This window comes from Antedon bifida, chromosome 3 (assembly GCF_963402885.1).
Source record: "Antedon bifida chromosome 3, ecAntBifi1.1, whole genome shotgun sequence".
NCBI lineage: Eukaryota > Metazoa > Echinodermata > Crinoidea > Comatulida > Antedonidae > Antedon > Antedon bifida.
Genome location: NC_136228.1, coordinates 22,253,450 through 22,267,519, shown reverse-complemented (window position 1 = coordinate 22,267,519; position 14,070 = coordinate 22,253,450). Strand labels below are relative to the sequence as shown.

Genomic DNA, 14,070 nt, shown 5'->3' with positions numbered 1-14,070 from the left:
CTTCATATCTTTTTAGCCACCCTAGGAATGGAGGAGGTCATGGTTTATCTTGCAGAATATCATATCTTTAACGTTTGCGTTTATTTTAGCAATATCGACTTCCTCAATTTGAATAAAAATTATTACAATAATATACAAAAGCTATGAAAGTTGATTATCAAATATAATTCACCCTTCTAGTCCCGCCATAAAGAACACCAGCGAAGAATTTATTCTTTCTTCGAAACAACAGATAGATACTGTATACAATATTTCTCCTTTTATTACGGAGAACAATCCAACTATACTCTATAATATAATGGTTTCGTTCTTCACCATCAGTTCACATGGCACGTATACAATCTCCTTACAATTCTGGGTTATTACGGTATCCCCACCCGTTACAATTTTGCCAGCCTTTTCCACCTCATAATAACTTCATTTTGACTATCATTTTCTGTCCCGGTCATTTCTCGTTCCCATCTCTAATGTTCAGTTAATTCCTGGCATTCACGATATTGTGCGGTCCATATTTCTAGCTTATAATTCATTATGTAATATTTATACACCAACAGATGTGGTAAATAATAATCTGAGAAGGTAGAGTTAGGTACTTTTCCTCTCTGTATTGCTTGTTTGATAAATATAATTGTATACTTATTATTTAGCTTTTTAGATAGTGTTCAGTATACTTTTAATTCACATATTCAACATTATCGAAAAATGTATAAATTTGTGCTAAACACGTCATGTGTTGTTGCCCCATGTCAACAGACAATAACAGCGTACCATTCTCTTATTTATTTAACACAATGATTAACTTACACAAGTGGCTAAATATTATTGCAAGCCTGAATGTGATTTTCAGCAAAACGATGTCTCGGTGGTTGAAGTTAGAAATAGCCTACACAGATTTCCACTAAACCACCATAAGCGGAGTCTGCGATTCTCCGTATCTTTATACTTTCTATGTGTCTAATTTGTATACTACAAAATACATTGAGACTATAGGCTTTAACAGTTAATTTATTGAATTACTGTTTTAAAAAAACTACCATTGAATTTTCAAATAAACAAAGCAGCAATAGGCTATACACAGTTAATTTAGTAAGATTGTAATAATGATAATAATTGTTCTTTTAGATTAGGACTCGACTTTGAACAATATTTTAACTTTGCTCCTACACAATTATGCGAATATCCACCTGTTAACAGCCCATTTTTGCGGACTGACTTATTGATTGTCTCTTTAAAAGAAATTGCAAACGATTTAACACACAAAAAGCCTTAGGGAAAATGGCAATCAATATTAGGCATAAGAAATGGAGCCACAACATTAAAACGATACATTGATCAACTTTAAGGATGCCATAAAATGATTAAAACAAAATGATGCAAACGTTACAAACTAAACAAATCTTGACAACTGCGTTACTAAAGAAATTTGAACAATTAGTTAGGCCTACACGTTATTTACACATTATATAGTGGGCGCAGTGGTCTCTTTGGTAAATGTCCATCTATCCTTCGAACCTAAGCAAGCAGTTTCCAATGTAAATCCTAGTTGAATTATTTCTTTTAACAGTGTCAGATGATCAGGTGCGTACGGATGGTAAACTGTCACTAGATTTTTCTCGGGCCGTTGATAATCCTCGAGTTTTGAAATTCCCAGTTTTAGTGATGGTAGTTTACAGAATATGTTTGGCAGATTGCTAGATACACACAATGTGGATGTTGTCTTGTCTACCTGTATAAAGTCTAAACATTTACTTATGTTTTCCTTATGAATGTGTTCTTTCGCATTTCTTATAAGTGGAAGCAGTCCTGGAATTTGAAAGAAATCCGCTTCACTGAATAAAATATCCCACTCCTTAAATCCTTCAGGAAGAGTAAGTTTTGATCGTCGCAGGAAATTCAAGATGTGTCGAAATGTAGGCCCATCTCCGTCAATAATGTAGCGGTTATACTGATCAACTCTAGAAGGAAGACGACCACTGAACATTGCACCCAGCATATTTGGGGAAAATTACCTAAAATACTGTACCTACTAAGCTACACTAAATACAACTGTCAAAAAAAATTATAGTTAAACTCTAAAAATATTTTTGAGAACTGCTGTGTCGGTTCCATGTCTTAAAGGAAAAACGAAATGATTTTTTTCAAAAGAAGACTAGTTCCATGCCCTTCCAAACCTCGCTCCTCGTTATTTCATGGAAGGATAATCGTAAGTATAATAATGTTCATTTTACAGATTTCTTTTTCCGAAAATCTGTTCTCAAATGGATCCGAAATCAACAACACAAACACTATAAATGAGTTACTAAGTTCTAAAACTTAGCCGGTACTGTAATAATATTGTACATCTTAATTGTCACAGTCTCTTGTATATGTCCAACAAGAGAATTTCGAGTCTGTTGCAAATGTAGGCCTAAATCCTAGTTGGGTTATTTCCTTAAACAAAGTCATTTCATCTTTTGGGGCACTTATGGTAAGGGCGTGTGGCGCTGTGTGTTGGACGTTCGACTACTGATCGTTAGACCGAGGTTCGAATCCAACTCTCGCCGAATTGCTTGTATCCTTAGGCAAGATACTTTACTTACGTTTGCCTCTCTCCACCCAGGTGTATAAATGGGTACCCGTTTAGATCAAGACACAACTTTGCGCTGATTACTAGCTGCATATATGGGAGTATGTTTCCATAGGTGTTTGATCAGGAAATGACTGGGGTAATAATGTTCAGCGCATTGAGAGCTTGCTTATATGCGCTATATAAGAATGAACTATCATTATTATTTATATTATTATTATTTTTGGAATAAAATCGGTTCTCGTAAATTGCGTTGGTAGAGATGGTAATTTATTGAATATGTTTGCGACACTGGTAGATATAGCCCACGAGGTTGAATATATTTGGCGTACCAAATCCAAGTATTTTCCTGTCTTTTTATTTTCAACTAATTGGATAAGGTCTTCTAGTTGGTAGAAATCTGCTTCCATAGATAAAATATCAAACTCCTTAAATCCTTTAAAAAGAACAAGTTTTGATCTTCGCAGGAAATTCAAAATGTGTCTGAATGTGGGCCCATCCCCGTCAGTAATGTAGCGATTACACTGATAAACTTTAGAAGGAGGACGACCACTGAACATTCCACCCAGCATAGAATCTGGATAACGAGTTAAGGTTGATCGACTTGTGGTGTAAAAACATCCACCAACATTTAGCTCCAACACCTCGTCTACATGCGAATCCATGTTTCAAATTATCCGCCACAACAACAAAGCTAGAAGTAACTGCAAAATTATGTTCCGGTTAGATTTGATGGCTCAAACCAGTATACCGCGTACATGTAGTGTTTATTTATGGCTAGGAATTATGGTTATGGTCAAACAAGCTAACTCATCGAGGGCAGCTCCATATCAGGATCCAGGTGCGCAGCAAAGAAACGGGCTTTGCTAGTTTTAGATAGATGTACGTTCCTTTTACCAGAAGGCCTTCATATTTTTGTAGTCAGACCTAGGAATGGAGGAGGTGATTTTGCCAGTCATGGTTTATCTCCAAAAATCTGATCTCAAATTGATCAGAAGTCAAAAACAGAAGAAAAGACTATACTAAGTTTTAAAACTTAGCCAGGTACGGTACCGTAATACTGTACATCTCAATTGTCGCATTCTCTAGTAAATGTCCAACAATGGAAAGTTGAACCTGAAGTGCATGCAAATGTAAATCCTAGTTGAGTTATTTCCTTAAACAAAATTTCCGGATCTATTGTGATTTGTGTTGCAAAACTAAACTGTGTAAGCCTACTCAGCCTAGGTTTGTCTCTCAAAACTAAACTGTGTAAGCCTACGCAGCCTAGGTTTGTGTTGTTTTTTCATTTCCTGTTGTATATATGGTAATTTATTGAATATATTTTCCACACTGGTAGATATAACCCAGTCCCCATTTGAATATTTGTGTACCTCTATAAAATCCAAGCATTTTCCTTCCTTTTTATTTTTAACTAATTGGATAAGGTCTTCTATTTGGTAGAAATCTGCTTCAGCTGATAAAATATCCCACTCTTTAAATCCGTTAGGAAGAATTAGCTTTGATCTTCGCAGGAAATTCAAAATGTGTCGGAATGTAGGCCCATCTCCGTCAATAATGTAGCGGTTACACTGATCAATTTTAGTAGGAAGACGACCACTGAACATTACACCCAGCATAGAATCTGGATAACGAGTTAAGGTTGATCGACTTGTGGTGTAGAAACAACCACCAACGTTTAGCTCCAAAACTTCATCAACCTTTGAATCCATGTTTGCAAACTACAACTTAAAAATCAGAATATAAACTAAAAGGACAATGGTTATATTATTATGGTTAGATTCGACAATTTCCTTCAATCACTATAAAGCCGATTTTCCACTAGGCGAATCGGATGCGTTAGCCTATACGCATGTGTAGAGATGGATTTTGAAGATGAAAACATGAATCAGACTTTGAACTATGATTAAGAAAAAGAACGGACATAATGTTGATACAGTCCCTTGTGAACAGACACTTAAAAGGACTGATTTTAAAAATATTATTTATCTAATGATCAAACACTTTTGTAAGAGATAGAAAGGGTAGGCCTTTCGATTTCTGCTCCGATAGGTTTTCTGTATCAACAACATATAAAGATTGGACAAAGAATAACGTTTTAAAATCGATCTTTTTTTCAAATGTGCTGTATGCTTATTTTTGCAAATAAATGTTTACATAAATGTTTAAAGCCCACGGGCTTAATTGAGAATTGTCAATGAATGTTTATGATGCATGTATACATTAGCTCAACCCTAATGTTAAAGTTAGGTATATCATGAATTGAACATTGACTTTCCGTTTATGTTCTTGTTATAATAATAGTTAACAGTTAATCAGTGATTTACTATAGAAGACATTCTCTTGCAAATGTCCACCTAACACAACGGCTGTTAGAGGATGTTGTTATAAGTTTAAACCCTAGTTGAGTTATTTCCTTAAAAAGTTGCAAACGATTTAATGAAAAGTGTTATAAACTATCTCCGGCTACACGAACCCTTAAATTCTACCTCTATGAATTCAAATTTGCCCGTTCTTGTTTTTTCAATTAATTGAATCAGCCCTGGAATTTGGTAAAAATCCGCCTCTGCCTGTAGAATATTCCACTCCTTAAATCCGTCAGGAAGAATTAATTTTGATCTTCGCAGAAAATTCAAAATGTGTCTGAATGTAGGCCCATCTCCGTCAATAATGTAGCGGTTATACTGATCGACTCTAGAAGGAAGACGACCACTGAACATTGCACCCAGCATAGAATCTGGATAACGAGTTAAGGTTGATCGACTTGTGGTGTAAAAACAACCACCAACATTCAGCTCCAACACGTCGTCTACATGTGAATCCATGTTTCAAATTATTATTATTCAAAAACTGCAAAATTATGTTAGATTTTATGGCTCAAACCATTATATAACACGTACGTGTTGTGTTTATTATGGCTAGGAATTATGGTTTGAAAAACAAACAAACGATATCATCGAGAGCAGCTCCATATCAGGATCCAGGGGCGCAGCAAAGAAAAGGGCTTGTTTTAGATAGATTTGTTTGTTAAGTTCCTTTTACCAGAAGGCCTTCATATCTTTTTAGCCAGACCTAGGAATGGAGGAGGTGACATGCCGTTCATAGTTTATCTTGCAGAATATCATATCTTTAACGTTTGCGTTTATTATTTCAGAAATATCGACTTCCTCGATTTGAAAACTATTACAATAATATACAAAAGCTAAGTCGATTATCAAATATAATTCACCCTTCTAGTCCCGCCATAAAGAACACCAGCGAAGAATTTATTCTTTCTTCGAAACAACAGATAGATCCTGTATACAATATTTCTCCTCTTATTCCGGAGAACAATCCAACTTATACTCTATAAAATAATGTTTTCGTTCTTCACCTTCGTATAAAATCTCCTTATAATTCTGGGTTATTACGGTATCCCCACCCGTTCCAATGTTGCCAGCCTTTTCTACCTCATAATAACTTTAATTTGACTATAATCTTTTGTCCCGGTCGTCGTTTCTGGTTTCCATCTCAAATGTTCAGTTAATTCCTAGCATTCATGATATTGTGATATTGTGCGGTCCATATTTCTAGCTTATAAATCATTATGTAATATAAATATAAATAATAGCATGAGAAGGTAGAGTTAGGTACTTTTCGTGTCTGTATTGTGCTTGTTTGTTTTAAAATATAATTGTATACTTATTATTTAGCTTTTTAGATATTGTTAAGTATACTTTCATTCACATATTTTAACATGATCGAAAAATTGTTGTTACAGCCTCAAAAGACAATAACAGCGTACCATTCTATCTTATTTATTTAACACAATGATTAACTTAAACACAAATGGCTAAACATTATTGCAAGCTTGAATGTGATTTTCAGCAAAGCGATGTCTCGGGGGTTAAAGTTAGAAACCTGAAATACCCTACACAGGATTCACTAAACCACCATAAGCGGAGCCTCAATCTGCGATTCTTCGTACCTTTATATTTTCTGTGTGTCTATACTACAAAATACATTGAGACTATTGGCTTTAACAGTCAATCTTGATTGAATTACTGTTTGACAACTACCATTGCATTTTCAAATGAAAAAAGCAGCAAAATACATACACAATTAATTTAGTAATATTGTAATAATAATAATAATAATAATTGTTTTTTTAAAGCCTGGTAATGGCATTTGCAACATATCAGGTTAGGAATTGGAACAACAATATTTTAACTTTCTCGAATTTGCTCCTACAATATTATGCGAATATCCACCTGTTAACAGCCCATTGTTGCGGACTAGCTTATCTCTTTAAAAAGAATACATACGATTTAACAAACAAGAAACTTTAGGGAAAATGGCATTCAATATTCGGCACAAGAAATGGAGCCACAAAAGCAAAACGATACATTAATCAACTTTTGAAAAAAACCGACATAAAATAATCGAAACAACATGATGCAAACGTTACAAACTAAACAAATCTTGACAACTGCGTTACTAAAGACTTTTAACAATTCGTAACACGTTACACATTATATAGTGGCCGCAGAGGTCTCTCTTGTAAATGTCCTTCTAGGCCTATCCTTCGAGTCTAAGCAAGCAGTTTCCAATGTAAATCCTAGTTGAATTATTTCCTTTAATAGTATAAGATGATCAGATTCGAATAGATAGGGAACTGTCACTTCCAACTCGCCATGTTTCTGAAGTTCGGAAGTTTCCATTAATGCTGGTAGTTTACAGAAAATGTTTGGCAGACTGCTAGATACACGCAATTGGGATGTTGACTTGTGTACCTCTATAAAGTCTAAACATTTACCTGTCTTTACTTTTTTTTTACGAATGTGTTCTTTCTCATTTCCAATAAATGTAATCAGTCCTGGAAGTTTGAAGATATCCGCTTCATTGATTAAAATATCCCATTCTTTAAATCCTTCAGGAAGAATAAGTTTTGATATCCTTAGGAAATTCAAAACGTGTCTAAAGGTAGGCCCATCTCCGTCAATAAAGTAGCGGTTACACTGATCAACTTTAGTAGGAAGACGACCACTGAACATTGCACTCAGCATAGAATCTGAATAACGAGTTAAGGTTGATCGACTTGTGGTGTAAAAACACCCGCCAACATTTAGCTCTACAATGTCGTCTTTGTGTGAAGCCATATTTCTCAAATTCGCTCCAATATAATTTAATCTAAAAAACGGGAGAATATTCAGGTTAGATTTGAACCACTCTCCAGCCATTTGCTAGACATGTATTATTTAATGTAAAAACAACAAAGATATTTGGCTTATAATTAACAACTCTCTGAAAACAAAGATCTTCTTTTAGAAAGAGAGCCTTTATTTTATTTATTCCAATAGCATTCGCCACAGCGTTGGCAGTATGGTTATTTGTTAGATATTATATATATATAGTCGGATCGGTAATGATTGATAATTGTTACATTTGAATGAGATGATGATGATAAATTTGTTTCGGATAAATGTGGCTAATCTCGTATTCATAGAAATTGTTTCAATGTGCTTTCATATAACATTTCGAAGAAACGAAAATACCAAGGTAAACTAAATAAAGAATGGACGAATGGAGTACGATGGTGTATCGAAATATTGCGTGTGTGTAGGCGATGGCGTCTCCGGAGCCGTGTGCAAACAATCGATTCCTAAAACAACAGTAAACTGCACGACGTGTGCAGCGCATAACGGCCGATGTGTATACTCTGACGCCGCAGACGGTGACTATTGCGTGTGTCCCAACGATCGTTTTGGATTTTCGTGTGAGTATCGGTACGTCGGTGGGGTATCGGCAGCGATGTTAGCGTACGTTCAGGCTTGTCTCTAAAAAAAACAACAAAAAAAAACACCGCACACGCACTACACTATGGGCATTAAACTGGCCTTGTTCGAATGCGCTTATCGATGGTTGCCCATTCAACCGTATTTCTACATATCTATCATACTTTTCATAACGTTCAGCCTCATCAGTTATGTCATCGTAGCGTCCAGAGCCATCGTCGGCAACGTATTTAAAGTATTGTCCGCTGTAACGAAACAAGTGGAGCGAAGAAAAGTCAAGAAGAAAAGTTTACGCGTGTACATGCATCAATTCCAGGCTCTGTGGCACACCATCGACGGATGCGAAGCTTTTCAAACTTGGTATCAAGTCGTACGTTACGGATTTCACAGAACGATGGGATCCGTTTTCTGTGACAAAATGCGATGGTTTTACTCGATAACGTTCACTCGTTATCTTGTCTATTATCCAATGAATCTACTCGTATGGCAACCGACGCACGGTGACTGCTCCGTCAGTTATCAGGACGATATCTGCTTTGCCTTTCATCTAAATCTAATCTTGGACGTGATTCGACGATATCTTATCATATCCGTCGTTGTTTTGTACAATACTTGGCCTCTCGTCTCTCATTATATGGCCACATTAAAACGCATCTTTAGAACTTTGCATCGAGAAATGTGCTATCAGTTACACAGACTTGATCCCGGCGGTCATTCTCTGACGCGCGGACGCTTTGCAAAACGAATCAAACATTTTTTTCACTTTGATTGATGAAATGAATGATCTTCGGCCAGAGCACTTTCAGCCACTTTGCGGTTATGCACGTGCATTCTGGCTCCAGCGCATATTGCGTAGACAGACGCGATCGCTACTAAAAACGCTGTACAACAGGTAATCAATTCTAGTGTACAATCACAGTCGTCTTCGTGTACAGTACTGGAGCAGCCTAACGACATCCATCTGTCCCAGTCCAATAGTTTGGTGGCGTTTCTGATGAGTTCCAGTCGAACACACTCTACACGCTCGACGAGCGTAGATCTAGACACTGTCATCGAGCCATACAGTCGATTCAACACGACAGAGCCACCGACGATCGAGTTTAAACTCACGTTGTGTACCCGCAACGTTTCTTCAGACAACAGCGGTGATACACAGCTGTTTCAAACATACGAATTAAGTCATGCGCCCTCAACGTTACAAGTCGTATCGCTGGAGTAAGAATACATAAACAATTACTTACAAATCCACGTGTGCAGAGTGAAGTCAATCGTCATTTAAAGACATGTTTTAAACAGCCAATGAGAATGAGATAAAAAAATAAAGGGTCGCTAAAAATATGAATATTCATTAAAGAGTCCCTGGATGAAACAAACAAGTTGTTGTTTTTGTTTTTAACAAGGAATGTAACGCTGAAAATTAATGGAAGGGTGGACCATAAATTACAAGCATAGACCAATTAACGCACGTGAGTGATATTTCAAAATTAGGTACATGTTTGTTTGTCCGTATCTTTAAAAAATGTAATTTTCACTCTAATTCTTTGGTACTGCATGCTAATTTAGTTATCTGTGAATGTTATAACATAGTAATGGTTGAGAGGTGATGGTTGAATTTTTGAGCTATGGCCGTTTCAAATTGTGTCATTTTTAGGCTTAGGCTTGTGTCTACTCTAGTTGCAACACTGCCTTTCATGTGACAGCTGACCCAAATGAGTTTGGAAATGTTACATTATTTTAATTATTTAGGCCTGGCTGGGTAGGGTAGGCATATACCAATATTATAGGCCCTATTTTTATTTTAATACTAGGCCTACGCCCTAGCTAGACCTGTGCTCTCTAGCAGCCTACTACAGAGAAGCAGCTTTCCGGCTTAGTTAGCCTGGCCTTGAGTAGGCTAGCCTAGTAGGTATTAGTAGGCTACCTAATTAAAATTAGGCCCAGGATCTACGCCTAGGCCTATATATATTATTAATATTATTAAATCATTATAATTAATTTTAGTTTTAATAAATTTACAGTATTCATTACAAAAACTGTAAATTTAATATTATGAGGATTATATATATATATACCCTATGTATGCAATGACATAGGGAATATTATAGGCCTACCCTGTATGTAATAATTACAATATAAATAATGACAAGCATCATATTAACATTTGGTTTTGCTCATCACTGCATATTCAAATTAGTATGCAATCATATTAAATTTAATAAGTTAAGTTAATTTTATAAAATTGTTATAATAATTATTAATGTTATACTATTGTAGGTACATATATAGAGCAGCAACCTGAAGTGGCTAAGCAGATTTGGACCATACCTACCATCTAGATAGGTAAGATTATTTTGCTGTTCAAGAAGTAGCAAATATTAAATTGTGTTTACCATGCTATTAATTTGTAATATTAACAATCAATCACTACCACTGGCTGGGTAGGCTAGGCCTATTATAGGCCCTATTTTTATTTTAATATACTAGCTAGACCTGTGCTCTCTAGCACTAGCAGCCTACAGAGAAGCAGCTTTCCAGCTTATTTAGCCTAGCCTAGAGCAATAGGCTAGGTATAAGTAGACTACCTAATTAGGTCTAGGCTCTACGCCTATTATTATTTAATTATTATTAATTTTGGTTTTAATATATTTACAGTATTTATTTAAATAATGTTTATTATGAGAATACCTGGTTATATATACCCTATGCAATGACATAGGGCATATACCCCTACCCTGTATGTAATATTATAAATAACGAATTTTAACATTCGTTTTTGCTTATCACTGCATATTCAAATTAGTATATATGCAACCATATTAAATTTAATAAGCTAATTTTAAGTAATTCTTATAATAATGTTTTACTATTTTTTAGGTACATAGCGGCAACCCGAAGTGGAAAAATCATTTTAAACAGATTTGGACCAATACCTACCATCTATATAGGCAAGTTTATTTTACTGTTCAAGAACTAGCAAATATTAAATTGTACAGTACAGCAGTAGTACTATCAATCAATAGTAATTAGTTAGTAATTGAAATATAGACATACAGTACTCTAGTATTACTTTTACATATTCATTATCATAGGCATTGTTAAAAGGAAATCAATACAATGCAATATTCCTTTAACATTTAAAAATGTACAATATTTTATGATCATTAATGTTAATGAATCATTCTTCGTTGGCTTTCTTGCATTTGTTGGGTTTTATTATTTCATTTTGTATCATTGGAGATGTGAAAGTCAGATGAGTCTAAGTTTGACTCTAATCCACACTGCTGTTTTGTGACGGTTGAGTTTGGCATGTATTAGCTCCCTGCCTTGCTCAGAGACACCTTCCATTCTCTCATGAATGCAATAGCATGGTGCTCAAGCATATGCAGCTTAGGCTGTATTACACCTGGTGCAATATGCCTGTATTTTGCTAAAAATACTTAATTTACACATTAATATATTTTATAATTTCAGAAATTTTGTGATGAAAAAGTCGATCTGTGGCGACTGTAGAATGGACCCGAGACCTGGCTATATTAGACATTTAAATAATAGAAAGTTCTGACAATTTTGTTGAATAGAAATGTACAATCATGGAGGTATAAAATAAATAAAATATTTTATACCTCCATGGTACAATGTATGATGTAATCTTAATTGAAAGTTGGCGGTTTTTAAACTATGCATATAAATTAGGACGTTAAAACAGTTATTTGATTATGAGGTATGTTCATTTAATTAAATTTGTTAGTATACTATAAACTTTTAAAAAGAGTGAAGATATAAGGAAGAAAAGAAGATTATGGAGCAGCTGTACCAGACAAAAAACTGTTCCCTTAAACGCCAGTGTAGTTTTGGCCCAGGTCATAGTTGTAGCATGCCAAGCAATTTTGTCCATGCCCTGTTAATTTAAATGTTAGCGTGGTAGTATACAGTATCCATTGCAAATTCATGAATGGCAGGTTGTACAAATGTATATAGGTAGTGATTTTACATTTGTTAGATTTAGTGCAAATTTGTGATGGCTTTTCATATTTTTTAAATTGTATTTTTTATCCTTTTCTTTAAATTTTGTTCCACAACAAAATCAAGTAGAACGTAAAGCCTTTCGTGAAACTGTGTTGCCTACAAAAAAGAAAAGAAATGTTAATTTTACCAACCTTTAATTTTATATTATATTTATCATACAGTAGTTTGAGTATTTTTGTATAGGCTTTAATTTTAAGGGCCTAGGCCTGGTAGTTAGTAGTTTTACATTTATGATGAATTATATTCAGTTGAAATAAATACAATGATAATAATTAAGCTTATTATTTAATCTATTGTAAATTAAAATGATGTATAGCATGATTACACTACTTATACATACCAACTAGGCCTAGCTACAACCTAGGCCCAGTTGCGTACAGCCTAGCGAGCGGGTATCAGCCGCGTTCATCGACCTCTCGCTAAATACGCTGTTTCGCATTTAACAAAACAGTCGAGTTTTTCAATGAAATTTTCTTGAGATTTTCACCGTCACCTCCTAACAATTCAATGTCTCATGTAAGCATATATAATCAAACTTTTACCTAGATTTTCCAAGTATTTATGAAAATTACGAATAAAAACAAAAAGTGTACAATTTGACAAGCATTTTTTCAAACTTTCCATTGTTTACATTTGCTAGGGCGATCGATGTTAATTTTTAAAACTTCCGGGTGTAAATAATTTCGTAAACTCGGTGTTATGCTTAATTACCTATTATTTCCAAAAAAATCGGTAATTAAAAAACTTATTTTCTAACAAATAGTATAAAAATGGTTTTATAAAATTTATGACGAAATTGATTAAATTAATTTAAAGTGTAGTTATAAAAGTTGCAAATGTCGCGAAAGTTGAACAAGATTCAACCACTCGCGCGGCGTCACACTCAGGCACATATCACCGTCTGACAATATTGAGGGCGCTTGACTTTTTCTATTTATTTTACATTGGTTGAAACAGCTGTGTGTGGATCAAAGAGATAAAACCTACACTCGGATTCCATCAAAGCTAAATTGTTTATCTAACTCAGTAGGAGGAGCTAATTACTTAATTAGCCCTCAATTAGCATTTCCTGTCACCAACTTTGGTGCTTAGTGCACATAATTATTATTGTTTTGTATTCACTTGATCTTGAAAATGGTTCTATGATGGTACCGAAACGTCGATCTCTCTTTTTTGTCATTAAATTTTATATTGAAATTATATAGTAAACGTCTTTTAATTTTTATTCATTTCGTTTCTATAACAAATTTAAAGTCGTCAACTGCAGCCAGTTCGTCTACGCTAAAATTACAATTTATCAACACTAACGTCACATGCTCCTTGTCAAACACACTTGACAATCTTATCGGAGACACGTCCATACATTCGATACACACCGTCATCGGATTAGCGCTCGGCAGCATGTCATTATCAAACGTCAGTCTGTTGCACCTTACAAGTCGAACGTATTTCAAACCCCCTTCTCCTCCTCCTCCTCCTCCTCCTCCTCCTCCTCCTTTTGTCATCAACGTAGATAAAAAACTGTCGACGATCGGCACATCTATCAAAGTTAAACGTTGCAGAGATTGTATGCAGAGTACACGTTCAGCAAACGTTCTTCCCAACGTCGCATGCTGTCGTTCGCGCATTGCCGCGATCAAAATCTCGTCTGGATCGTGCTCGACTGCTTCACTCACAAAACGTACAATAGACCGCAAATCCATT

At 35.1% G+C, this 14,070-nt stretch overlaps 2 protein-coding genes, 1 long non-coding RNA gene and 2 pseudogenes across 4 annotated transcripts; 1 reads left to right on the top strand and 4 right to left on the bottom strand.

Moving 5' to 3' along the window:
• Window positions 1-1,459: 1,459 nt before the first annotated feature.
• Window positions 1,460-1,993, bottom strand: LOC144838263 (BTB/POZ domain-containing protein KCTD6-like). Its single transcript, XM_078693613.1, has one exon. The coding sequence runs from the start codon at window positions 1,991-1,993 to the stop codon at window positions 1,460-1,462; it is 534 nt and encodes a 177-aa protein (XP_078549739.1).
• A 1,796-nt stretch (window positions 1,994-3,789) lies between these two features.
• Window positions 3,790-4,278, bottom strand: LOC144838262 (BTB/POZ domain-containing protein KCTD6 pseudogene; annotated as a pseudogene).
• A 744-nt stretch (window positions 4,279-5,022) lies between these two features.
• LOC144838261 (BTB/POZ domain-containing protein KCTD6 pseudogene) lies at window positions 5,023-5,391 on the bottom strand (annotated as a pseudogene).
• Window positions 5,392-7,077: 1,686 nt separating this feature from the next.
• On the bottom strand, window positions 7,078-7,704 carry LOC144838260 (BTB/POZ domain-containing protein KCTD4-like). The gene has a single exon (XM_078693611.1). It carries the CDS (start codon window positions 7,702-7,704, stop codon window positions 7,078-7,080), a length of 627 nt encoding a protein of 208 aa, XP_078549737.1.
• A 1,800-nt stretch (window positions 7,705-9,504) lies between these two features.
• On the top strand, window positions 9,505-11,284 carry LOC144838504 (uncharacterized). 2 transcript variants are annotated; one of them, XR_013611647.1, is made up of 3 exons: window positions 9,505-9,828; window positions 10,615-10,680; window positions 11,215-11,284. It is a non-coding gene; the product is annotated as an uncharacterized LOC144838504 (long non-coding RNA). The 2 variants fall into 2 exon arrangements; XR_013611646.1 differs by having other exon boundaries at window positions 9,583-9,806.
• Window positions 11,285-14,070: the final 2,786 nt, after the last annotated feature.